The following is a 27105-nucleotide window of genomic DNA, read 5'->3' as shown; positions in this document are numbered from 1 at the left end:
GCCGCCCGCACGGCGGAGGAGGCCGCGCCGCGCCCCATCACCGCCCCCGCCGCCATTTCCCGCCCGCGGAGCCGCTCCCCGCCGGAAGGGCTGCGCGCACTGCCGCGCCACGGGCGGAGGAGGAAGTGGCGGAATGGCGCGCGCGACGCCCGCCGGGAGCTGTAGTGCGGCGGAGCCGGCGGGTTGGGGGCGCGCTGTGCCGGCCGGACTACGGCTCCCGGCGGCCCCCGCGGGCGGGCAGAGCGCGCGCGCGGGCCGGAAGTGCGTGAGGCGGAGGCGGAGGGGGCGCCTGGTGCGGAGGGGCCGCGGCGAAGCGGCGCCGGTGAGTGCAGGGGCACCGGGGGGTCCGCGGGGTCCGGCTCTGCCCCGCCCGCCGCCACCGCGAGCTCCCCTCACCCATCCCTCCCCGCCGCGCCCTCCGCAGCCTCCTCGCCCGGCTTCTGCTCGCTCCCCCCTCCCGCCCCTGCTGGGCCTCACCGCGGCGCTGCTCCCCCCCGTTCCCGGTGTCCTGGCCCCGCATGTCCCCGGGCGAGGCTCGTTCGCGGCTCTCGGCACCGCTCTGGCCCTGCCCCAGCGGCGCCTCGTGGTAGGCCTGGGCCCGGGCAGGCCTTGGCGCCTCCTCGCGGCCCCGGGGCCGGTTGGGCCTGCCCGGCCCTTTCCCGGAGCCGCTCGTGGTCCGGGGTGGTTTTCGCAGCCCGTTCCGCTGTCCCATTCCCGGAGATCCCCGTCCTCCGCCCGCGCCTCTGGGCCGCGCCCTTTAGGTTCCCTCCTCCAGCGGTCCCATCCCGGTGTCCGGGGCTCCGCGGGCTGCCGCGGCGCGGGAGGCGCTGCCGGGGCCCGGTACCTGGAGGGAGCCGCGGCCATCGCCCCGTGTCCTGTCCCAGCCGCCGCCGGTGTGCGGCTCCCGGTGCGGCGCTCGGCACCGCCCGCTTCCCGGTGCGCCGGGAGGGATCGGGGTCGCCGCTCTCTCGCTGCCTGCTTTGCGTCCTGCTTGCTCGGGAAGTTTGGCTGAACTTCAGGCGATGTGGCAGAAGAGGCGTTGCAGTGGCTCAGACACACGTGTGAAGCCTGAGTCTTCGTTTTCCGTGTGCTGATAAAGGGTTTTTCTGCTAGTTCGTGGTGTTTTGGGAAAACGAGCGTGGTGGAGGGTTCTAAAAATTCATTTCAAAGCACGCCCAAGGTGATTGTCAGTGTATTTCCTCCTGGATGGGGTTCTGGGTGTTTCTGTGGAAAGTGACGTGGTAAGTGTGGAGTAAGCGGTGCTCCATGGAATCACCAAATCATGGCACGGTTTGGGTTGGAATGGACCATAAAGCTCATCCCATCCCACCCCCTGCCATGTGCAGGGACACCTTCCCTTTCCCAGCCTGGACACTTGCAGGGATCATGGGTGACCTGTGCCAGGGCCTCACCACCCTCCCTAATCTTCACTCCAAACCCACTTTCAGTGTGCAGCCATTCTCTGTGCCCTGCCTTGGGAGGAGCAGCTGAATTTGTGTGTGTGTGGCGTATGCAATACCATCCTCTAAAGACCTCTCAGAGGTGGGGGACTCCTTGATTTTTATGTGTACAGTGATGTGCCAGGTGCTGTGGCACAAGAACAGATTTGCTGCTTGAAATGAACAATGTAAAACCATTTGGAACACGTCTGGGTTCTCTTGTAGCTGGCGCTGGAAGAGAAGAGCCTTTATTGCTGCAGCAACAGGGTCACATCAGCAAATGGACATTTTCAGGCTGCTTTTCCTGAGAGTATCATTAAATCATCCAGCTCCTCTCTGGAAGGACTCCTGGGAATTCCCTCTCACGGGGAACGAGGGCAGATGCTGTGTCAGTGCTGATGGTGTGGGACATTTCGGGGGGGCTTTGCTGTGCCCTTGGTGGGTGCTGGGCTGGGAGAGCTGCTCCCAGGGATTGGGTGTCACAGCCTTGGCTCCACTCACTCCAAAGGTGTTTCAGAGCTTTGGCTCCCAAAGGAGAGTCAGTGTAGGCACGGAAAGCAAGTGCTGGGACACAGCAGGGTCTTCTCCTGGAGTGTCTGTGGTTGTTCTGTGTCCTGGAAGTTCACAGGTGCCCAGCAGGGAGTGATGAAATGCCTGGCTTTGTGACCTTTGTGATGGGTTGCACAATCTCACAGCAGATGAAAGGACAAAACGGCACAGTTAGTGTAGAGAGCTTTTGCAAATGTATGTTTTTGTGTCATAGGATCCTCCGGAGGGTCTAGGGCCCTGTGATTTTTGTCTGACATTTCTCAGTTCATCCTCCCTTTGCTGAGAACTTTGCAGGAACGGGGAGGGCGGGTAAGAACTTGATTTGAGCCCTCTCCTGCAATGTCCTTAGGCAGCTGAAGGCCGGGAATGCTGCTCCTGAGGCAGCGCTGCAGTGCATGGGCCTTGGTGTCTGCTCCACACAAGTGATTTGGAAATGCTGCAGTCTGGTCACAGGGGGTTGCAGAGTTCTGGGCTCCTGTCTGTGGGATGAGGGAGGTGCAGGGCTGCCCCTTACTTCATTTTCACATCCTTTTTTGTCCAGAGATCCAAAGAGGAAACCTTTTACCTGTCAGGTTATTGCAAAGGGTGGTCAGGCATTGGCAGGGAGGGGCTGCCCAGGGAGGTTTGGAGTCCCCATCCCTGGAAGTGTCCAAGGAACACCTGGATGTGACACTCAGTGGGTGACAAGGTGGAGATCAGTCACAGGCTGGACTTGATGATCTTGGAGGTTTTTTCCAACCTAAATGAATCTGTAAAGAGATTTACTGGCTGTAAAGAGCAGTGGTGCTCTGGCTGCAGCCACGTGTTCACCTAGCCTTGTTGGCAGCAGCAGGTGGAGCAGCCATGGATCCCTGCCCCTGTTCTTTGTCTGCCTCTGTCTCTGCTGGGTTATACCCTGCTGACTTCCTGCTGTTTTCCATCCTTCCCAATTCCCTGCCTCTCTGCCAGTTGTGTCTCTGGAAGACAATTCTGCAGTCAGTGCCTCAGCAATGCTGTCTGGGAAGAGGCTTCCATGGACACTGGGGTTTGGGCCAGCCAAGTGCCCTGACCTCCACTTCCAGTTCTTTTTCATGGAAGTAAAGTTTTGTCATGTGCATTGTAAAAAAAATACACAAAAAAATAGGATATTCTGCTGATGGGGTTATGATAATATAATTTAGCTGTCTGCTGCTTTCTCCAGCTGATTTAAGTCAGGAAGTGTGTAAAGTATTAAAGAAAATGATCATTTGGGGCAGGCCAGGCATGTGGGCTCACATGAGGTGCAGGAAAGCTGGTGAACACTTTCAGATATTGGTGTTGCTATTAGAAAACAAAAATGTTATGGTTATAAAACACCAACACAGAGTAAGTCACAATCCATGCACATCAGCAGATCTAAATTTAGTTTACCTGTTCCCACTTTCTCTGTTGTCAAAAAAATGTTGCTTTGGGAGGCCCAGGGAGTGCTGAGCTGGGCTGGATAAGCCTGAGGATGCTTTTCATTGTAAGGCCATGATGTTCCCAGGTTGTATCCCTGGAGGAATAGAGTGGTTTTGCAGAAGTTTGAGTATTTTTCAGCTCACTTGGCTTTGTCTTTGTGCAAGGACAGTTTGTCGTGTTGGAACTCCTTAATTGTTTGAGCAGCCACGGAGCCCTTGAACTTTCTCTCCATTTCTGGAAAAGTTTACAGTATCCTGAGCTGTGCCAGGGCAGGGATGTGGGGTTTGGGTCGTGTGGCTTCCTCAGAATTGTGACAGTACAGGGAGTTCTTGGGTGAGGCAGGAATTGCAGGATATTCAGCCACATAGTTCAGGCCATGGAAGAGAAAGGAGGGATGGTGGCAGTTACAGCAGCTGATGGTGCCAGGCTGTGTGACAGCTGCTGGTGGCATTGGGGCTGTGCCAGTGCCCCCTGAGCTGTTCATGGACGCGGTGGTGCCCGTGCTGGACAGGCCTGGTAACAAAGCTTAAACTGCTCTGTGAGATTCTGCAGTGAGTCCCAGGATGAGGAAGTTAAATTTGGCCCTGACAGCTCCTCAGGTCTTTGTTCCTGCTGGTGCCAGCTCAGATCATGCCTGCAAGGAGCCGGTGCCATTTTGTTTCTGGGTGCCAGGCTGGGTGTGTGGGTCTGGAGTCTGCTACCCTAAAGGAAACATCCTTCCCCTCCTGACACAGAAACTGTGTTAGGAGGGCCTGAGCGTTGAGGGAGTCACTGCTGGGAGCTTGGAGAAGTGAAGAGTTCCTGCTTAATTTAGCTTTATCATGTCAGGGCTATGAATAGTGAAATCACGGGATCACATTTCATGCCAGCTGGGAATGGTGTTTGCGCTGCCTCCCTCCATGGTAACCGGAAGCTGCCGGGCCTTAAAAAAAAAAAAAAGTGAAGCTAATGGCACACAGAGATGGCAGCTGGCTGCTCTGGGGGTTGTTTCCTACCCAAGGAGGGGTTTTCTGTCCATGCCCTTGCTGCTGTCACACCTTGTGCCTCTGTGGTGTGTGAGTGCAGCCTGTGCACAGCCCTGCTCGCGGCTCCAGCGATCCCTCAGCAATGCCCCGCTCACAATTTCACCCCCACAGTCGTCACCCGGCCATTTTTAGCCTGCCATGATTTACGGGGTGAGGTGGGTGTGCAAAGCCAGAGAGCCCCTGCTGGGAGTGCAGGGTGAGGAGCTGGCTGGGCTGGGCACTGCTCCTGCCTTTGGCTGGGTGAAAGCGGGGCCAGGAGCCCTCCAGGAGTGGCTGCTCTGCAGTGGGAGCACTGGAGGTGATGGGGCTGTGGGGTGTCAGGCTGGAGTTCAGCCTTCCAGGCACTGAGGCTCAGCATTAATGATGTTAACTAACTAACCTGTGCCTAAACATGGGGCTGGACATGTGATACCAGGTGGCATGGTGTACATGGTAATTTACACCTGAAATAATGACAGGAATTGCTCCTGTGGGGCTGTGGGTGAGGTTGGGTTCCTGAGTTAAGACCTGTGTATGCACTGTCTGATCAGATGAGGTTATTTTGGTGGCCTTCTTTTACTGGGAAACAGTGCTGAGATGAATGGCTGGAATCAGAATCCTTTCCTGTGCTGCTGAAATAAAAGGATTTGCCAGTGTCTGGTTTGGTTTAAATTTGATTTTCCTTTTTTTTACTTAGGTCAATCACTTCTAAAGAAGCAGTGTTTAGAAGCAGATTTGATGGGACACTTGTACAAGGTATGTGAACACAGCATGGAAAATTTTTCAAATAAGTGTTCAAATAATTGTTCAAGTAAACTTATTCCATATGTGCAGGATTCCTGTGGACAGGCATTTCTCTCAGTTTTGAAGTCTGTCAGAGTGTAGGGATGGCCTGGTCTGGTGCATTGTCCTTACAATAATACCACAATTAAAAAAAAAAAAAAAAGGACTTTAAATGTTATACCAGGTCATGGAAATCCCTGAGGTAGTGGGATTCCCATTAAGATAGAGATAAATGAAGTGCTGGCTTGAGAATGTGAGCAGTTTTTCTCTTTTCAGCTTATAAATGACATTTGCTGGAGTTTGTATTTCCATAGGTTAAATGTGTGGAGAGTTGTAACTCCTCAGGAGATTTTTTGGCTGTAACTATACTGTGTGTTGCAGAAGAAATTCCAAAGATCCCACAGTCAAACAGTTTTGCTGTTACTTGCTGTTTATTTGGAAGCAGAACTTCCACGTTTTTCAGCGTGGCTCCAGCTGGCAAACACCTGAGGGGATGGAAATGTCCTGGAGGGTGCAGTTCATCCTCCCTTTGCTGAGAACTCACTTAGACACGAGTTTGAATTCTTTCAGTTAACTCATTTGTGAATAGTTTTCTTAAGGGGAGTAAATTGGATCATTATTTGCTTCTTGTGGGGGTTGTAGAACTCCAGGCATGGATTCCCAGCCCCCCAGCATCCAAAGCTGCTCAGAACAGCAGGGCTGTGCTGTGACAAAGCCATCAATTTGGGGAAAATCCTGAATCTTTCTGCTTTTCCCAAGCTCTGTAAATTTGGACAGAAAAAGCTGATGAAATAGATTTTTCCTTTTTTTTTAAAAAAAAAAATGGATATTTTCTTCTGTGTTTAACATAAATTCCAGCCACCCAACTTCTGTAACAAAAACACCCAGATTTCTAATCAGCTTTTTCTTGGATTGTTTCCTTGAGCTCCCTGTCACTAAACTGTCTGAATAACAACATCTGACTTTTTAAGCTCAAACATTTGTAAAACAGTGTCTCTCAAATAGCCAGTTTCAAAAAGTCACTGATTGGGGTTTGTAGCTGGTCAAAATAATTGGAAATGGGATTGTTCAGCACTACAATCTGTAGAATCAGTTCTTTCCACAAGAACCTGTAAATACTCTTCAACCATTCCATAAAAACTGCTTCTAATTATCTGAACCCAGGGCTGGAGCTCAGGGTTAAACTTCTTTAGGGATTTGTTTCATGGTGTGAAACCCCAAATGTGCTTGAAGGAAGATCTTAATTTTGAAAACACGTAGGCCAGAGAGAAATTAAAACTGCTGCTGACAAATTTGTATTTCTTTTGCTGTGGCAGAATAATTTTGGATGTTTAACTCCTGTTAGAGTAGAACACTCTGTTTTGTGGTTAGATTTTTGGTAATTTTTTTTCAGCAGTGTTGTCTGGGACATTTTTTTGCTGAGGAGGTCTGTAGATGTAGTTGTAGCTTTGGTTAATGTGTGTCATCAATCTTCTGAAAACACATTGGTATTGAATCTGGGAAGAGAAATCATTCTGCTTTTTGTTCCCCCAATGAAATTTTATTATAATTAACATTTTAATTTGCTCCTCCCTGCCTGGCTGTAGGAACTGTGTTCTACCCTTCCCCTCAAGGTTTCCATTGATATCAAGAACATATTTAAAGCATCTTGCACCAAAAATTAGCTAGAAAAGGAAGAATCCAGTAGCAAGTGAGGTTTTAAGAGTTGGGTTCTGAACTTACAAAGATGAGTCTGCTCTCTGCACTTGCTGCTGCACTTCAGGGACATGGAGAGAGCTGCAACTCTTTATAAGCTTATTTTTGCAGGGATTGTTGTTGCCTCATTATACAGAGCACACTTTGTAAGGTATTTTGTGGGATTATTAGTTTTTTTCAGAACGAACTAATCTTGTTTGGGTTTTGGGGCTTGGGATTAGGAATTGTAGAGCTGGCAGAAGGAGAATTAATTTTTTTTTTTTCTTTCCTGGTAATGAGGGGTGTTGAGCAAATGAAGGAGCAGTTCAGCTGTTCCTCCTGAGCTGAATGTCTGTGCTGGTGACACCAAATGGATGCCAAGAGGCTCGGGCAGAAATGGGCTCTCTAATGAGGTGCCACCTCATTTGCTTTGGGCCTCACAGCAAAATAAATCACAACAGCTTCACTCAAATGCTGGCCAGCAAAAAGCAAAATTTTTGTTTTCCTACAGCACTTCCAGAGAGCTTCCTACAAATGCTTTTACAAAACATTTAATATTTATGAGCTGAGTGTTTGCAAACACCGTGTGATAAACGGAAACCACTGTAATGAATGGAAAGAGTCACAAAGTAACACAGGCCAGTTGGAAGCAGGGAGCAGATTCCTGGAAAAAGGCTTTTTGACAACCAGCAGTGTTTTCAATTTGACCCATGACTTGGCCCATGGAAATGTTCTTTACAGTGTTCTGGAATAAGAAACTCCTGAACTATCATTTCCACTTCAGCAGAGAGCATTGAGCTCTCTGCTCAATTTCCCAATTTCCTTTCACTACCTGGAAGAAGGGTTTGCTACTCCTGCCTGTTGTGTCTTGACTTGGTTACTTTTTCTGTAGTAGTGCTCTAAACACAGGAATATTATTTTTCTCCAAAGGAGAATGCAGGTTTTGCTCTGGATGACACCTCTGTGTGTGGGATTGTGGCAAACCACTGGTAACAATGATATTTGGGAAATAAACAAAAAACCCAGAGCCCAAGGGTCACAAAGAAATAATGGGTATGACAAACTCTTTCTGCCACTGTGAAAGGCTGGAAGTCAAAGATGTTTGTAAGATATAAGCTGAGATTTCTTTTTGTGGACATTTAGACTGATGGACAAGACAACAGTAAAAATAATAAAAAAAAGGTCTTTGGCATGTTGTTCTTTATATTTAAAAATCACTAAACTTTGCAGCACCACCTTTCCTCTTGGGTGAGAACAGGACTTAATCACCAGTTCAGAGAAAGGTTTCAAGGCTACTTGAAAACTGTACTTTTTCAGTGAAGTAAGGACAAGAAATTAATACCTTTAAATAAGTCTGTTTTGTGGCTGAACACAGAGTAAGTGACATTCTTGCTGTTAGCTCAGAGGTTTAATAACATGGAGTAATTGCTGAGGTTGTGTTTACTGTTGTTTTCTCTTCTAAAACCTCCACCCCTCCCTCCAGCAGTGCATGGAAGGATTCTGAAATGTAACTGTAGACCTGTCAGAAAAGCTCCCAGTGGACTGGTGGCTCCCTTGGATGACGGCGATATGCTGATGGATGAATTGTCAGGAAAAGAATTGTTTCTGTTGGCTTGTGGATCCCTTTAACAATATGGCAAAATCCCTAGTCCTGAGCCCAGTAAGACCATTCAAATGGGCTGAGAGAAATGACTCCAGCACGGCTGTACAGGTGCACTGACAGATGTGTGTCACAGCAGGTGGGATGGGGCAGGGGAGGTGGAGCAAAGAAAGAAGAAGATTTAAAATTTTGGAAGCACGAACGATCATTTTGAAACCTACGTTTTCCATAAAAGTCCATGAAAAAATTCCTGGTCAGCTGTGGTGTGCGTGTTCCCTGAAACACTGGGGATCTGATGAGCAGGGCAGCCAGTTCACCTCTGGTGGCAGCACAGGAGTGCATGTACAAAGGTGTATTTTCTTCTCATTTCAGGTTTTCTTCTTGATTTCATAATTGACAGAGCTGAGACGGTGAGATCTGACAGAAGGGTGCAAGGTGTGAGCCTGCTCAAGCAGGTAGGCACAGCAAATAAAATATTCACAAGAGGTAAAACTGCCTGTCTTGGGATTTGTAGTAGACTTCTTATATCTCTTCTCTTCTGGGCATGCTGCAGGTTAGACTGATGGTAAAATTCTGCTTTCATTGTTGTTGTGCAAAAAATATGGAGCAGGTTTAGAAGAAAAAAATCAGCCTTGGGTCTTGGAATGTTTGGACTTGTCTTCCCAAGTAACTGCAAAATATAAGGGTAAAGTAGAACAATTTAGTGAAAAAATCCTGGGTATCCTATAAAAAGTAGTACCTATTTTTGGTTTTTTTAATGCTGTATTGATTCATCTCTGGATTTATGCCCTGGTGATTTTTGGGAGAAGAGCACTGCTTCCCCCATGTACCATAACTGGCCAGATAATTAAATGTCCCACTGATCTAAGTGTTAAATCCCATATTGTGCCTTGTGCCCTCCTCCAGCATCTCCAGGAGCTCCATGGGCAGGGGAAGATGGGAATGGGACCTCAGCAGCTGCTGCTATTCTCAGAGTTTGTCTTTGCTTCACTTACAGGCACCTCTTTATTTAAAAACCATAACTGGCCAGATTATTAAATGTCCCACTGATCTAAGTGTTAAATCCCATTTTGTGCCATGTGCCCTCCTCCAGCTTTGTCCTTTGCTTGAGCATTGCAGTGATTTCCATCGGTGGCATTAAAAGTTTTCCTTAACAATTGTGAGCATTTAAATTCCAAAGCTGTGGAAGCTCATGGAAGGGCCCAGCTGTGAGGGACTCTCAATGGTGACCTTTTTTTCATTGCTGCAGAGTGGAGCAGAGTTGTGCTTCTCTTTTGGGCTCTGTCAGGAGGTAAAACATTAACTTTCCTGCCACTGTTTCCTGACAATAGTTTGCCTTCTGGGCAAAGTCCATCGTGGTGCTTTAGTGGGAGCATTTGCTCCTCTATTGTTTCCATCAGTGGTCTGCTGGATTGCCCAGAGGGTTTGGGAATGGAGAAAGCAAAGTTTGCTCTATGCAATGTGGTTTTATGACAGATGAACAAGCTGTCAGGTGTCTGTTTCCCAGGGGATGGTGCCTTACCAGAGCTTCTAAACTCAGCACACAGATGACATCCAAAACCAGGGTGTTTTTGGATGGGACACTACACTCCTTGGGAAGATCTGCTGGACAGCTTAGAACTGGTCCTGCAGAGGAAACAAACCAAAAAAACAAAAGTTGAGAATCCCTGGCAGTGCTTGCAGCAGGACATGCCTTCCAGATGAGTGTAGCCAGGCTTGCCTGCTGGGAGAGGAGATGTGCAGCAGCAGCCTTGTCCCTTCCCAGGTGCAGGAGGAGCTGCTCTTTGGGGGGTTCTGTGGCTGGGCAGATTAAGGATGAGTCCCCATAGCACTGTGCAAATGCTTCTGCTTGCAGTCCCTGCTCAGGACACTCCTGCATCCCCAGGAGCTCTGTGGGCCGGGGAAAATGGAAATGGGAGGTCAGCAGCCACTGCTATTCTCAGAGCTTTTCTTTGCTTCACTCACCTCTTTATTTTAAAAAATATAAAATCCTTTCTATAAGAATAGATGCTTTCAGAGCAGGTTATCTTGCTGAACATATTTTATCTGAGTCAGTCATTCTTAAAACTAAATGTATCACAGTAAGTTTACAACTGCAGTTAACTCAGCAGAGCTGATGTGACTCCAGTGTGCAGTTTGTTTAACCTTTTAAGTGCTGCTGGAGCATAGCAACTCTGTTTCTATCCTAGTAGGAGTTACTTCATATGTTAGGAATGAATCAACTTCAAAATGTTGGCAGAGATAAAGAATCCAGGACGTGAGCGTTTGGCACACGTTGCACACACCAGGGTGGTTTGGCTGGGAAGTGCTGTAGATCAAAGTGAAAGGCAAAAACTATTAAGCAGATCAAAGTGGTAATTTAAAAATCTATTTTGGGGTCTTCTTGGGATTTCCTGAGAGTTGGTGCCACATCTTCTGTATCTTGCAGTAGTTCCTGTTACCATTTCTTTCTTCTCCTCTTCCATGTTTTGGTTTCCAGTGCTCAGCGTTGGATTGTTGTGAGCAACAGAGTAGGAAGTGTTGCAGGAAGTGGTTCAACAGACATATTCAGTGAATTAAGAGGAAATACTTAAAAATTATCCTTTCACACATTTTTTTTCTCTGAAACATCGCCAAGCACAAGAACAAACTTCAGTTCTCAGTAGCAATATCTTTTGATTTTCATTCCTGGGGCAACAGGGAATCAAACAACATCTATTGTTTCCTAACAGAACAGGAACATCAATTTTATTATTTTTCCTGTGTGCTTTCTGATGTGGAATATATTCAAATAATTCAGTTGAATTGATCTAACATCTTTAGCATAGTTAAAGGGAAGAACAGGAGCATGAAACATGATTTTTTAGAATAAAAGCCAACTTCCCATTTCTAGAAAGTCCCAGCTCTGATGATGAACCCCCATCTACTCTCCCAGCAGCTGCTCCTGTCCCAGGCATTGTTTTTCCTAGAAGTGCCCTGGCAGAAGTTAAAGCCTTTAGTAACCATATATGTAATTTTGGAGAGCCTCTGGAAGTGGAGGCATTGCAAGTCAGTCCTCTGGAATTTCCTTAAAATGGGTATAACAGCAGCAGCCACACTTGATCAGTTATGTTTATGTACCTGAATGTCTCTATTTTTAAACAGTGGGTAAAAAAAAAGATGAAGTTTGTGCTAACACAGTTCCTTTTTATTTCTGGCTCTTTTTCATTAGTCATTATAGGTGGAAAGTTTGTTGATAATTTATTGAATTAATGCAAATTTTGCTCGTTGGTAAAGGAGAACAGATCAGGGAGGGTGTAGCTGAAAGATTTGTGTGGTCAGACTATTCCCTGAATCATCATCTGAGGAATTTTCTAACCTTTACCTGGATACATGCCTGAAAATAGCCCAGGTAATTCATAATTACAGCTATTTTGAGTCATTTAGTGCTACAGTGTAATCTGTTTGGAAGGACATCTGATTTATTTTGGCTGCAACAGAACTCCTGGCTGGGTGATCCACGCTGGTGACTGATCACAGCAACTGCAGGAACTGCACCAGCAGAGAGGACAGGACTGAGCCTGAGCAGAGCTGTGCAAATAGGGTCACATTCCTGTGGGCTGGAGTATCAACTCTTTTTTGATTGCCTCTGAAAGTTTAGATAAAAGTTTATGGGGTGGGGTTTTTGATGGTAAGCTTTTTTCTTTCTTCCCTGTCCTTTAAAGCAGTGGCAGCTGGCTGCACAGACAGGGATGTGGCTGCAATTACATGGAATTTTCACTTCCATGGGCTAATTTGCCTCTAGAGGTGTCATTGCCTCAGCCAGCACCGTGGCCCTGCCCCTTCCCAGGTTTGCATTAACTTGGTGCTTTCAACTATCACACTCTCATTTGTGATTACTCTGGGTTCAGAGCCTTTTATTCTTTTTGCAGTTTTCCTCTTTGGACTGAAATAAACCTTCTATTCTGAGCCCAGCACCATTCATCTGTTCCTAGCAGGCACTTCAAACATTCCTATTTCCAGCCTTATCAAGCTCCACGTGCCTGGAGTCTGTCAGCCTGCCAGGTGCTGCCTGTCCTCTCCTATCAACCACATGCTTCATTTCTCAAATACTTGTATGTCCCTGTTTCCCTCAGGTGCACTGACAGGTGCCTGCAGAGATGTCTAAAACGAACAAATCCAAGTCTGGCTCGCGCTCCTCGCGCTCGAGGTCTGGCTCGAGGTCCCGCTCCCGTTCCTTCTCCAAGTCCCGCTCCCGGTCCCGCTCCATCTCACGCTCCAGGAAACGCAGACTGAGGTGAGTGTGCACCCAGAGGGTGCCTGTCCTGGGTTAGGGCAAATCTGGGAGAGAATCTCCAAAGGGGCCCCTCCAGAAAGCAAACCCACACGGCCCCTCCCCACAACTGGTTTGGGAAGGATTCCTTGGAGAGAAGTGGAAAGAAGCTGTTTATTTAACAGACACAGCACCCCCAGCACACAGAATGAACAATAGCAGGTGACACCACTCTGTCGCCGCTCTGACAAAGATGACAAATTCACAAAGTCTCTCTTGGGGATGGTCTCTCTGTTCTCAGTCCCTCCTGTGCTGGGGCAGCTGCTGCCCAGAGTAGGCCCCACTAGGCCCAAGGTGCAAACTCTCGGTGTTCCCAGGGCCCAGTCCGGAGCAGGTTCGAGTTGGTCCAAAAAAGGGAAAGGAGAAACAGTCCAGGGAAAATTTGGACTGCTTAGCTACTAACTAATGAACACAAGCAAAAAGCGAGAGCAAAGCAGGAACAAAGCAGAAGCAAGAGCAAAGCAAAAAGCAAAGCAAAAAGCAAAAGCAGCACCATGCACTGCCCTGTCTCTGTGTCCCACCAGCTGTGGGAGAGTGGCTGAAAGCAAAACCAAAACAAATCATTCGCTCTGCAGAGCCAGTCTGGAAGGCACAGAACATGATATCCAGCATGAACAGAACACACAAATGGGGATACAAGCATCATAATGTCACCCTAGGACAGTGCAACAGGGCTTTTCCTCCCTTGCAGGTGGTTTCTCACTTAGCTCCTTTCCAGGGAAAGACTCTGATGAGATCCCAGGACAGATAGTGTGTTGTGTGTGTCAGGCTGCTTCCTGCCAACCTGTGCTGTTGGGGTGTTTCAGTCACTTAGGAGAATAAATTGTGAATAAATAAATAAATAGGAGAGTAAGATGTTTGTCAACACACTCAAGATCTTTCTTTTGAGACTTTGGCTTTTTTAAGGAGGCTTTAATGTAATGGATCCCAGACTGGAGGGGTCTTTGTAGATGTCATCATGTGTGTTTCTGCTCCAGAAAGGTGAATTCAAGCAAATTTTAAAATCAATTTTAGACACTGATGTGAAAGGTGTCACAGACATCTTTTATGAAAAATCCTTTCTTTAGGATTTTTTCTCCTGAGAAGCTGAGGCCTCAAGAACAAAATATAAACAATGATTATCTGCTGCTGTGGAATGCAACAGGTGCATCTGTGATTGGTCTCATGTGGTTGTTTCTAATGAATGGCCAATCACAGTCAGCTGGTTCAGACACTCTGTCCCAGCCACAAACCTTAGTTATCATTCCTTCTTTTTCTATTCTTAGCCAGCCTTCTGATGAAATCCTTTCTTCTATTCTTTTAGCATAGTTTTAATATAATATATATAATAAAATAATAAATCAAGCCTTCTGAAACACGGAGTCAGATCCTCATCTCTTCCCTCATCCAAGAACCTCTGTCACAAAAGGTGGGAACAATTCTTGATATATTCTTGCTCCTCCCCTTGGCATTCAGGAGCCAGGTAACAAGGAAGATCCTCCTGGAGGAACAAAGTGAATAAAAAATAATTTTGCTGCAGTTAATTTTAAGAAGTTATTAATATGTTACAGGCTTGTGTCTTCCCTGGATGTTGTTTTTTTCCTTTTCTCTTGGCTAAGCATTCTGCATCTGGCAAAGCCATTCCAGTTGGAGGGGGTGTAATGGTGTTCTCCTGCCTTTTCACTCATATGAATAACACGTACTCTGAAAATCCTCTGGGCTGTGAACCACGTGCAAGTGTTACCAGTTAGAGATTTTACAAGTACAGAAGCTCTAATGAATGTACAGTTGGAGAAAGAAGGACATGACAAAACTAAATTAGAGGCGGAGACTTGAGTCCAACCAAGCCCTTTGCAGAAGGAAGCTGGAATGCTGGAGGATCCTTGCTCATTTGGGAATATCTCCTAGCAGTGAAGGAGCTTTGGCAGTTGAGAAAAAGGCACCTTGTGCAAACATGATTGTTTCCTCTGTGCTGCTGCTGAAGCTACTTCTGCCTTATAAATAATTCCTTTTTTTAAAAAAAACAAAAGGAGTCTGAATGGAGGGGGTCAGCCCAGCCCAGCCCCTCTGCCTGGCCTTGGGATGTGCTCCAAGGTAGGTCTGGTGGGATCTCAGCATAAAAGGCCATGCTGTGTACTTCAGGATGCACCACAAATTGTTTTATTCTTCTTTTGGTAGGTTTCTGTTTCTCCTAAGTTACAGTGCTGTGTTGGAGTCTGCCTAATATGTTCTGCTTTCTTTATGACTTTACTTCTCACTTCTTGTAAATGCTGGGAGCCCTGGAGCAGTGCAGTGCCTACACTTCTGGGGGCTGGCAGAGTTGGGGCAATTATCACTTCTGGTGCTTCTTTTACTGCATAACTTTTACGGTATTTTTCTAAAAAAATTTCTGGTAAATAGTCTGCAACTTTTGGAGTGAAATCTTCCTGCTGCAGCCTCTGTAAATCACTAGAACAGATTTTGGAAGCGTTGTACGACAGGTCCTTGTTGATAATTGATCACAGATGCAGCATTGTCTGAAAATTGAGCGTGTCTGTTCCTCATGCCTTGGACTAGAACTTCTTATAACTGGTTCTTGCCTCCTGCCTCTCTTGCTTTTCCTTCTGGCTGCTGTTGTTTGAATGAAGAAGTGCCTCAGATAAGTTTTTTGGATGGAAAAATCTGTTAAAATGGTCGTTAAGCTGTTTGTTAGCAATGATTGGAGTATGAATAAGAGTTTCCTGCTAAACTGTGACCTGTTTGGTAGGAGGAAGAAATGAAAATGGAACTAAAGTTCATCTCTGACTGCACATGTGTGCTAACTGTTTAGGAATTCCAACAGCAGGTTGTTCTCCTTTGGTTCTGGGGGTTTGGGGTGTGAGAGGTGAGGAGCAGCACTGAGATCCGTGTGAGGAAGTTCATGTCCATTGGAGTACGACCAACGTGTGTGTCAGAGCCAGAAAGGGCTGTGGAAACTGTTCCAATGAATGTTATTTACTAAAATTCCATTTGGAAAAATCTTTGTTCTATTTCAACTTCCCAGTTTGGCCAGTCCTTCCTGTAGCTACAACGGGACCTTTAAACAGTTACACAACCACAGCAATTTAACGGGAGAAGCTGCTGGGACAGTTAGTCACTGGAGTCTGCATTTTTCCAGGGTTTGTGCATTCCAGGATTCTGGTTTTGTGGATGTGGGCAGGGACATCCACAGCGGCACCTGGTGGTGCCTGGCAGAGGTGTCCCAGAGCTGTCCCTGCCCCGGAATTCCACGGGTTGGAGCCATAGGATGGTGCCAGGGGATGGAGTCATGGTGCCATGGGATGGAGCCATGGGATGGAACCACAGGATGGTGCCATGGGATGCACCTCTGAGAGCTTAAACCCATAGGGCAGCGTGCCCTTCACCCCACTGCTGCCCTGCTGCTATTGGGGTGTAGCCATTTATTGAACTTGCCTGCCTAAAAAGTGAGGTTTCATCTGGATTGTTGGAATTTTAAAGTGCATCTGAAGTTGGGACAAGAGAAGGAGATTTGGGGTCTGCTGCAATAACAGTAGCATGGTTTGTATAAAATATACTTCTTTGTGGGTGAGGTATAACCATGACCTTGAGCTGTTAAGGGCTGGATGATTGAGATCTGTCACTTTTTCTGAAGCTGGATAGCAGCCATTTTCATCCCAGCAAAATAGAGAGCAACATTGCTTATCATGGTGTCTGCAGTGATTCTGAAATCAAATATTTGACAGTATCACAGGTACAAGTTATTTCCACTGCAATTTGTTCACAGCAAAGTGTAATACCTCAATCAGATAAGGGTAAACCAAAGGATTTTCTTTTAAAAGCTGAGAAATGAGTTTTTTGAAGTCGTTTTAAAATATGTCTTCAAATAAAAAGTTGTGACAGAAGAACAAACTCCAAAAATAAATTATGAAAAGAAACTATAACATAAAATATTTGTGTAATTCTTTTTTTTTTTTTTTTAATCAGTTCTAGGTCTCGTTCAAGATCCTACTCTCCATCTCACAACAGAGAAAGGAACCACCCACGAGTGTATCAGAACCGAGATTTCAGAGGCCATAACAGAGGCTACCGGAGGCCGTATTATTTCCGTGGGCGGAACCGAGGGTTTTACCCCTGGGGCCAGTACAACCGAGGAGGATACGGCAATTACAGATCCAACTGGCAAAACTACCGCCAGGCCTACAGCCCGCGCAGGGGGAGGTCGCGCTCCCGCTCGCCCAAGAGGAGATCTCCTTCCCCAAGGTCCAGGAGCCATTCCAGGAATTCTGATAAATCATCTTCAGACCGCTCAAGGAGGTCTTCCTCTTCCCGCTCGTCCTCCAATCATAGTCGGGTTGAGTCTTCCAAGCGTAAATCTGGAAAGGAGAAGAAATCATCCTCCAAGGATGCCCGGGCGTCGCAGGCCGCGGGAGATAACCAAGGAGACGAGTCTAAGGAGCAGCAGTTCTCAGGAGCGGGGGTTCAAGACACCAAAGCATCCGAGGGATCAAAAGCGTGGCAAGATGTCAGCAGCTACGGCACGGGCTCCACGTCCCGGGGCTCGGTGTCGGAGCTGAGCCCCCGCGAGCGCAGCCCTGCCCTCAAGAGCCCGCTGCAGTCGGTGGTGGTGCGGCGGCGCTCGCCCCGGCCCAGCCCCGTGCAGAAGCCGAGCCCGCCGCGCTCCAGCCCGTCCCCGATGGGCTCTGCCGCCCAGAGCGGCTCCAGCTCCTTCCAGGGGGGCTCCCACCAGAGCCCCTTCGAGCACGGCTCGGCAGGGATGAGCCCCAGCAGAAAGAGCCCGGTGTGCAAAAGCCCCACACCCGTCAGCTCGCTGTATGGTGCCGCTCCGAAGGAGGAGGGCACGGCTCCCGGGGGAGGAGCCTTCTCCAAGAGGCAAGTGATGTGTTTTGTGGTGCTGGGTTATTTTTTGGGGTTGCTTTTGAGGAGCCAGCTGCACGTGTGGATGCTCCATGAGCAGGGCAAGAGGCTGAGGCAGGCTCCAGCTACAAGCTGTGCCAGCATACTGCCAGCTCTGGGCCTAGTCCTTTCTGAATTATGAAGAAAACACAGCCCAGAGTTGTAGGAAGTTGGAATTGGTTTTCCAACTTGGATACTTCTAAAGATTGTATATATTCGCTGCAAAAATGTTCATAGCCCATGAACATTTGAAGTGGAGATTGCCCAAGGAGGTTTCTTGGCAGCTGGAAGCTCACATTTCCCAGTTATGTATGTGTTGGTTATAGACATTTTTAGTGTTGCCTTCTGGAATTGTTAGGTACTGTAAATTAGAAGAAATTAATTAAATCCTACTGCATATCCTGCTGCAAGCAGCCTGGGGCAGGTGCAGCTGCAGTGCTCATGCCTGTGTGTGTGGGTAGGATGAGAAACTAAAGCACCAAATACATCTCTAAAATGAAGACAGCCTTCCATGCAGAAGGCATCTGCTTCCATCATTCTCTAGATTAATGCACTGCAGATTGTGCCCAAAGGAGACACTTTATTTTAAAAGATACAGCACCATTCACAAGTGCTTTCAAGTCTTTATTGTTTTAAAAGATGGTTTGAGCTGATTCTATATAAAGGATGTTTGAAATTTAAAAAGGGAGAAACTCCTGTGACTCTTTATTTGGGCTTTCCAAAGCATGGAGCGGGTGTCCTTGGGCTTTCCTGCTGTCCCACAGAGCCAGGGTTTTGATTTGTGAATGCTTTAAATCTGTTCAGATGCTATAAACCAGCTGAATTGTTCTCAACAGAAGTGTTTTATCTCTCCCAGCAGCATATTCTCCTCTGTTAACCTGTTTGCTTTTATTTGTGTTTGCAGTCTGTCATGAAATATTTAGCTTACCTATGAAACTTGCATCCCAAATTTGAAGTAGCTTTTGAGGCTTTTATTTCCAGTGTGTTGTTAAAAGCAGAACAGTCCAATTTGAAAGGTTTGATGTGTTGTTCTCCTGAACCAGGTTTGTAAGTAAATAAACAGAGTGGGTAAGATGTTCCTCTTTTCCTTCCAATGCATCTGTGGGTCAGCTGGGTTTGATTTGTCCTTGAGCCTCATTCCATCAGTTCTGCATATCCATCTCCTTGTACATTTGCTGAATTTAGTGAGAACAAAAGTCTGAGTAATCTGCTTGACATTTTAATTATTTTAGGGCCTAGAGGCAGCTTTCAGTACATGCATAACTTGGTGTTCTCTGAAGTTTTGACTCTTTGAACTGAAGAATTGACCTCGTTGAGCTCTAATAAGAAACCTCCTGTAATGTCTCTTTATGATCAGGTATCTGGAAGAGCAGAAGACAGAGAATGGGAAAGACAAAGACCAGAAAGTAACAAATGCTGAGAAAGAAAAAAGTAAAGAAAAAGGGAATTTCTCTGAGTTGGGATCAACAGATGGAAAGGCAAAATCTGACTCGTATGGATCGAAAGCTGACTCGGAGAAGGGATACCGCGGCAGCCAGTCGCCCAAGCGCTACAAGTTCAGGGATGACTTTGACAAGCTCAAGGTCCCAGAGTTCCACAAGGAAGGTCATTATGGGAAAGATGAAACAGATGAGCAGGACAAGAAAGACAAGGCAAAGGGCCGGAAAGATTCGGAATTTGATGATGAGCCCAAATTTATGTCTAAAGTCGTAGCGACTTCAAGTAAAAGTCAAGAGGAGGATAGGTCAGGAAAATGGGAAGGTGTGGTGTTCCTGCCACCTGGGAAAGAGAAGCAAAGGAAGCCTGATGAAATGGAGGAGGAAAGCTATTCTGAAAGATCCAAAAAAGAAGACAGATCGGGATCCAAGAGAAATGAATCTGGTCACAGAGGTTTTGTACCTGAAAAGAATTTTAGAGTGACCACTTACAAGTCAAGCCAGGAAAAAAGCTCTTCCCCTCCACCAAGGAAGGCATCTGAGGTGAAGGAGAAGCCAGGCACCAAAGTAGAGGGGCTAACTCCTGGCAAATCCTCCTTTTCCATTACTCGTGAGGCCCAGGTCAATATTCGAATGGATTCCTTCGATGAGGATCTTGCACGGTAAGGATCTGCCAGCTGTTGAGCAGTCTCAGTAGTGATGTTTTTTCCTGTTTTTCTTCCTGAGATCCCCATGTGCTTGCCAACTGTGAGGGAGGCTGAGCAATATTGCATCACAATTTGTTGTTTGGGAGCTAGAGATTAACTTTTTCCTAACCTTTGCTGTGTAAGATTAGTTTGGGATGCACCAGGCTTTGGGAAGAGCCCCAGATGGAGTCAGGTACTCAGTGGCTTCTGGCTGAGGGAAGCTGAGTTGTGCAGGGGAGCTACTGTGATGCTTAAATCCATTTGATTCTCTGCCATGTGTTTTACTACTCTTATTCTCCATGCAGCATTAGAATAGTGACCTGAATTAATCACAGTAACCTGGAGCAGTGTGTTTAGGGATGTTTAAAGGAGTTTTTGAGTACTCGTGGGTGCCTCCCTGATAACAACATAAACCATCAGTGACCTCCCAGCTCCTGCAGAATTAAACACCCTAAATTCCTCTCCTTCACCCCATTTTTTTTGTTTCATGAGCTCTTCTTTTTGCAGTCCCAGTGGCATATTGGCCCAGGAGAGGAAGCTGTGCAGGGATCTGGTGCACAGCAACAAGAAGGAGCAGGAATTCCGCTCCATTTTCCATCACATCCAGTCGGCTCAGTCGCAGCGCAGCCCTTCTGAACTGTTTGCTCAGCACATAGTGACTATAGTCCATCATGTAAGAGGTGAGTCAGGAGTCTGTGTGTCCTTGGGGAAGGTTCACTCCTGCCTTGCCCTGATCAGTGGGGTTTGTGCACTCAAAATGCCTGCAGTTGTTGTCCAGCAGATATTCCAGAGATGAGAGGAGCAGCACGATCACAATCGTCTTTATTTACATAAATACTCCTCTGCACAGGCAGAAGCTGTTCTTGTTATTGCCTGAGAAATATTCAGAGTCTGAGACTTAGAATTTTGTGTTCTGATGAGTTTGTGACTCACTTGAAGGAATTGTGTTCATTTCACTGAAACACCAAAAATTGAAACTGCAGTTTGTCAGCAGTATTAGAGCTCATCCCCACGGTGCTTCACTGACCTGCACCTGGGTTTTCACAGGCTGTGGGATGGGTGGGCTTTGTCTTTTTACAAAACTGGCACTAATATTTTGGTATTGTTTGTTCCAACCCCTGACAGAGCATCACTTTGGGTCTTCAGCTATGACGCTGAACGAACGCTTTACCAAATATCTAAAGAAAGGAATGGAACAAGATGCAGCTAAAAACAAAAAGAGCCCTGAAATCCACAGGTTGGTGCCATTAGACACAGTCTTAACATTGCAGAAGTATTCCAGATTTCATTTCTTAAACTCTGGAATGATTCCAGAATAATTCAAGTGTATAACTAGCTTCACCCAAAAAAAAAACCACAAAAAGGAAAAATATAGGGGGAGTTTTAAATACATATTTGGAAATACTGGTCTGCTTTAAAGGACATTTGATCTAAAATCTTCAGGTTCTTCTTATGAGCAAGGTTATACCTATGTTGGTTTTTCTTTTCCTTTAGGAGGATAGATATATCTCCCAGTACTTTTAGAAAACATGGATTCTCTCAAGAGGAATCGAAAAGCTCCAGAGATCCTGGCTTCAAGGTGAACTGTTACTCTGATTAGTTTAATTCAACAAAATGAGTGCATTGGGCATGAACTTAACAGTGATGTTTTTGTTTAAATTACTCTCTACTTAAGTTTGTGTTTTTCTTTTAAGGATGGGCATAATTCTAAAAATGAACTACAAAGGGTTAATTTTTATTAAAAATGTATCAACAACCTTTGTGAAGTGGTTAGACTATGGTAAATGACCCCAAAGTCAATTGAGGTGAGCTTGAGAAAAAAGAGAGGATTTTTGGAACAAGTGCCCATGATGAGAGAAGAGACTTTTTGTGATATTTTTCTGCTTGTAAGTATGATTAACTCCATTGTTACGTGCAATTTTGCCAACCATGTTTTCAAAGACATGCATGTCAAAAAGAGGAAAGTAAAACTAAATGCTGAGCTAAAGCAGATACACTATTAAGCAGTTGATAAATTTTGTTCTAACAACTGACTGTGCCATTTCTGTTGATTGCTGTTACTTTAACATTCAGCACTTGTCTTAGATCCAGAGCATTTGGGATTGAGTGTTTTAGCTTTGCTGAGTAGATGAATGTTAAGCCATTGCACTCACTGTAAACAATCATAAAAAAGGCTTAACGTAAAATGTTTGAGATTTTAACCTTTGTTTATTCACCTTCATACATATTTACATTGAAGAGATTTTAACCAGTCCTGCTGAAACCTTACTTGTTTCATATTTGTTTTCGATTTTTTCCAAACACACTTGTGGCTTGACATGGACGATGGTGAGATGGATTTGATGGGCCTGAACTCTGAGCATCAGCTTGGCAGAGTGTGTTATAAACGTGGTTTCCAAACAGCTCGCCAGCCTTCCGTGAAACAGACGTGCCCTCCCAAACCCAAATAGGTGTTTGCTGTGCCACATAAGGGAGCTGCTGCTGATTTTGTCACTTTTCTGTCATCCATCGTGTTGGGAGCAGTTTTATTCTCAGAGTAGAAATTAAAGCTCTTTGCCTGGGGAAAGTAGAAGAGCAAAATACCAAAACAAAATGCCTGCTTTCACTCCTGCGTTATTTGACATATTTATTTAAACAAAAAAGTGGTTAGAAACTCATGTAAGTAAAAATTTAACAGCTAGAGAATTACTAATCCTTTTGTATTTAATTGAAGGTGATTAATTTGATGTATGTTGCATATCAAGTTGTACAGTTCCCAAGATGAGTGTTGTGTAAATGCAGTAGCAATGGCTGAGGCTGGGTGTTGGTACCAACATGCTGTAAGGCTTCCTGCTGCCCAGTTTTGTCAAACCACAGCCACTGTCACTTAGGGCAGGCAGCAGAATCTCACCCAGGTGCCACAGGGCTCAAAGGAGGAGCAGAGACAGCAACTGCTCCTTTCCCAAAGAAACTCCCAATCCCTTCTTGAAGTACCAATTTAAATACAGCTCAAAGCAAGCACTGCCAGGTGTCTTTTATGTTTGTTTTTAATTAGCAATGTAAATTTAGTTTTAATTTTTCATGCAGCTGGTGGGTTTTTGCTCTGTGAGACACCAGCTTGCTTTGGCAGACTTGGCAGGACTGTGGGAGACGCACAGAGTGTGTCTGTGGGACTTTGTGGCACCTGTCACACGGTGCCCTCCAGCCCAGGGGAAGGAGCTGAAGGTGGCATCTGCACCCAGTAAATCTTCCTGACAGACATAGTAATGCCTCCCTATCCATGGCAAGTTGGCCTTCTCCCAGACCCCTTGGATGCTGCCTTTCACTGGCCTCCTCCTTCCCCTTGGATCACTAATCTTGGGTAGCTCCAAGCAGCAAAGAGCTTTTGCTTCTCCCAGAGCATCACTTTTAGACCTGGGATTAAAATCCCTCTGGCTCCTGCCCAGGTGAGACTGTCAGCAGGACCTCAGGTGCACCCATGGGCTGTCAGAGAGCTCTGCCACACTGTCCTTGTGGTCCATAAACAGCTGGATAGAATCCCTGAATTGTTCGCATCCTTGCTGGCTGTGGTGTACAGTAAATGTCAGCTCCCATGTCTCCCTCCCCTCTACCAGACTGTTTATTTTAATGCTGTTTAAAGAGGAGATTAAAAGTTTAAAAATCAATGATTTTAAGTGTAGGAAAATTGAATTCTGACAAAGACAGACTTACTTTAATAGTGCATTATTTGACATCTTAAAGTGGAATATTCATTAGTGCTCAGTTAAACTCCAGTTCTCCAGAAGTCTGTGCAGTCAGTAAAGCAAAGTAAATGGTGCTGAGCTGGGGCACTGCAGACCTTGTGTTCAACTCTGCCCTCCCTCTCCTCTGCGTTTGTAGGCTGAAGGGAAATATAAGGACGACCCTGTTGATCTGCGCCTTGATATTGAACGCCGTAAAAAACATAAGGAAAGAGATCTTAAACGCGATAAATCCAGGGAGTCGGTGGACTCGAGAGATTCAAGTCACTCGAGGGAAAGATCAACTGAGAAAACGGAGAAAAGTCACAAAGGCTCAAAGAAAAAGTATGTAGGAAACCCAGTAGCCATTTGCTTGTGCCTCTCATGTCTCTGCTGCTCAGGTTGGAGACGACACCGTGTACAACAGTTGTGCACACAGTTGTGCCCCTGTGACATAACTCCTCCAGTGGCCTGAGCTACCCCTCTGCGTGTGGTCTGGCTATCATTGTATCTCTCAGAAACACTAAATAATTGTAAAAGGTAGATGGGAAAGCTCCATGTGTCAGGATGGGTGAGTCACTTTTCCTTCTTGTTCCTGTTGTGTCAAGAGAGAAACAGCCATGTTAAAATGACTTGGCTTTGATGTTAATTTAATCCTTTTCTATTAGCTTAATTTTCCATTTGACTAAAACTCCATGGATGCATGCTAAGTTGAGAGCAGATGGTGTAAACACCTTAGGAAGGAGCAACAGGTTCCTTCAGGAGAGGTCTTGGGCCCTGTGTTAAAGCCTGAGCTCTTACTATGGCTTTTCCTCTTGTAGTAGGAAAAGGAGAGCCATGGCATTGATAAGGGAGTGATAAAGAAGTGGTTTTGTATCTGATGGGTCACAGCTGAGTGCCTAATGCTGTTGTGTCCCACTCCCCTCCGTTCCCATCACTGGAACAGGAAACACCGACGGGTGCGGGAGAGATCCAGGTCCAGCTCATCGTCATCGTGGTCCTCTCACTCAGTGAAAGCAGAGGAGTATCCCGAGGAGACTGAGGAGAGGGAGGAGAGCTCCACAGGCTTTGACAAGTCCCGCCTTGGGACTAAGGAATTCTCTGGTCCAAATGAGAGAGGAAGAGCAAGAGGAACCTTTGTAAGTGTTCTCCACCTGTGCCCTGAGGGTTGATTCCCAAAGTGGGCAGAAGTGGCTGTTGTGTGTTGCTCTCAGTTAAAGCTGCCCTGGAGGAGAAGCCCTCAGGGTGATGAGCCCCAGTGGAATCACTCCAGGTTTAGAGCATCAGCCAGGCTGCTGGGGATGTGCTGTGGGCAGCAAACTCCAGCAGAACAAAGCCTGGAAGCTTCTGTGCATTAGTGATGCTGAGCAGCCCGATGGGCACACACTGTGCTTCCACTGGGGTTTGGCCACACTCATGTGTGCAGTCCGTGTACAGAGGGGTCTCACCTGCTTGGGGTTGCCCTGGAAATGCCTCCAGGTGATCTTCATCTAGCTGTGATGTGCTGTGTGATCAGATGAACTAAAACCCAAAATCATGAGTGCAGGAGGTGATGTGGCCATGCTAAAGCTGTCTTCTTGCTTTAGTGATGGGTTTTAGAGGTGTTTTGGATGGGATGTTGGGTATCTTGGGAGCCCTGGAAGCTGGCTGGGGTGAGAGGATTCTGCCTCTGCAGCTGTTCTATTTTTCTCCTCTGTGTTTGTGTTGCAGCAATTCAGAGCTCGAGGGAGAGGATGGGGCAGAGGCAACTTTTCAGGCAACAACAACAGCAACAGCGGCGGCAACAACGACTTCCAGAAGCGCAGCAGAGAGGAGGAGTGGGACCCTGAGTACACACCTAAGAGCAAGAAATACTACTTGGTACGTACCTGGGTGCTGAGACACCCGTGTGCTCCAGGTGTGTCCGGGCTCAGGTGCTTTAGAGCCAAAAGCACCCGCTGTCACTGACACAGCAGGTAAGGCTCCGGGTGACGCTTCATGGGCAGCTGCCGGCTCCTGCCTAAGGAGAGCTCGTTCCTGCTCCCTGTAGAGTGGTTCCCGTTAAGTGGAGCCCCGAGGGCGGTCGCAGAGGCGCGGTGCAGGGCGGTGCCAGCCTGTCTCACCTGCTCTCCTTGGCTTCCCGTGCAGCACGACGACCGCGAGGGCGAGGGCACGGACAAGTGGGTGAACAGGGGCCGCGGCCGTGGCGCCTTCCCCCGGGGAAGAGGCCGCTTCATGTTCCGCAAGTCCAGCACCAGCCCCAAGTGGGCTCATGACAAGTTCAGTGGGGAAGAGGGAGAAATCGAAGACGACGAAAGCGGAATGGAGAACCGGGAGGAGAAGGACGCCCTGCAGACGACGGCCGAGTAGCCGCGGGGCCCGCGCGGTGCTGGGAGCCCCGGCGGGAGGGGAGGGGTCAGGCTGGTGCTGGGGTGTCAGGGTGATCCCCACGTGCTGAGCAGAGCCCTGGAGAGCAGCTCGGAAACCATCCCGACGTTGTTTAACTGCATTTCCAGAGTTCAGCCTCCCCAAGCACGGACTGGGACTGATCCATCATTTACGCTCGGATCCGCTCCTGGAGTTTCTCTTCCCAAAGACTTCTCTTCCCTTCTGGACTGGATACGGTCAAGCGCTGGGTGAGACCCCAGATTTTCCCTTCTCTGTGACCTTATGGATGGTCGGTTATTTTTTGGTAACAGGCTTTGAGGACGATGTGGTTTTAGTTTGTGCCCACCTGACCTCACCTGTCCTGACATTTTGTTTCTCTTTTATAATTTGACCCAGTGATAGTCGGGGTTCACTCGCCCGCTCAAATTTTCCTCCCCTATTGTGTATTCAATTTTCTAAATTCTGCTTATTTTAGGCCTTTACATACGTAGTAGCATCAATTCAGAGATAATTTTGGAAACTATTTTTGGTTCTTATAAATAAGAAAATAATGAAGCATGTGAGTAAACATCTAAATGTTCATTTGTTGGGACCAAACTGCTATGACCTTTTTTTTTTTTTTTTTAACTTTTTTTAATGTAACAGTTGAGTTTAGGGCCTTTTAAAAATTATTGTTTTCCTTTTATGTTGGAAGTTAACAAAATTAGCATGGTTTAAAAGAGAAAAAAACTACACCCTACTTCTGGCCACTGTTTGTGTTCACTATTAGGCCTGGTGTGTGCTGGACCCCAAACTGCTTTGTAGCATTTGTGTCTCCTCCCTGCAGCTGGTTGTGACCTGAGTGCCCTTTCCAAGGCGACACAGTTTTCTAAGGAACTTCCGAATTCTTCTTGGGGAAAAATATAAATGGAGATGAGAATTTTTCAATATTTTTTATTAATCTTTTTATAAAACCAAAAAGCAGATTCCTCCTGAGCTGGGGTTGAGGACGGCCCTTAGGATGCATTTCTTTTTCTCTTCTACTTTATTCTGGAGCAGTTTGTGAGGGTTCCCGGCCAGGTCTGAGCCTGGGCGGGGAGGCACAGCCGTGCCCGTGCTCCCCCTGTCCCTCTCCCCAGGATTGCTGTGCTGTTCCCCACACACCAGCTAGAGTTTGGTTTGTTTTGACCTGAACAGTTCCTGTTTAGCAAAGCCCCGAAGTTTGTTTATGCAAATAAAATACAATAAAATAAGTCGTAGGTGTAACTCTGCTTGGTTTGTGTCCTGAGTTGCTGGGTGGGAGCCTGA

General features: G+C 46.7%; 1 protein-coding gene across 1 annotated transcript; it reads left to right on the top strand.

The window, feature by feature from the left end:
- The first annotated feature begins 251 nt into the window (after positions 1–251).
- Positions 252–27063, top strand: THRAP3 (thyroid hormone receptor associated protein 3). Its single transcript, XM_058040149.1, has 13 exons — positions 252–322; positions 5109–5167; positions 8841–8923; positions 12563–12723; positions 16702–17607; positions 18989–19729; positions 20261–20433; positions 20879–20990; positions 21248–21332; positions 23612–23796; positions 24398–24590; positions 25162–25311; positions 25579–27063. The coding sequence occupies exons 4-13, from the start codon at positions 12587–12589 to the stop codon at positions 25798–25800; spliced, it is 2904 nt and encodes a 967-aa protein (XP_057896132.1). The 5' UTR covers positions 252–322; positions 5109–5167; positions 8841–8923; positions 12563–12586; the 3' UTR covers positions 25801–27063.
- Positions 27064–27105: the final 42 nt, after the last annotated feature.

The sequence above is a fragment of the Melospiza georgiana genome, chromosome 24, assembly GCF_028018845.1.
Source record: "Melospiza georgiana isolate bMelGeo1 chromosome 24, bMelGeo1.pri, whole genome shotgun sequence".
NCBI lineage: Eukaryota > Metazoa > Chordata > Aves > Passeriformes > Passerellidae > Melospiza > Melospiza georgiana.
This window is presented reverse-complemented; position numbering and strand designations above follow the sequence as displayed.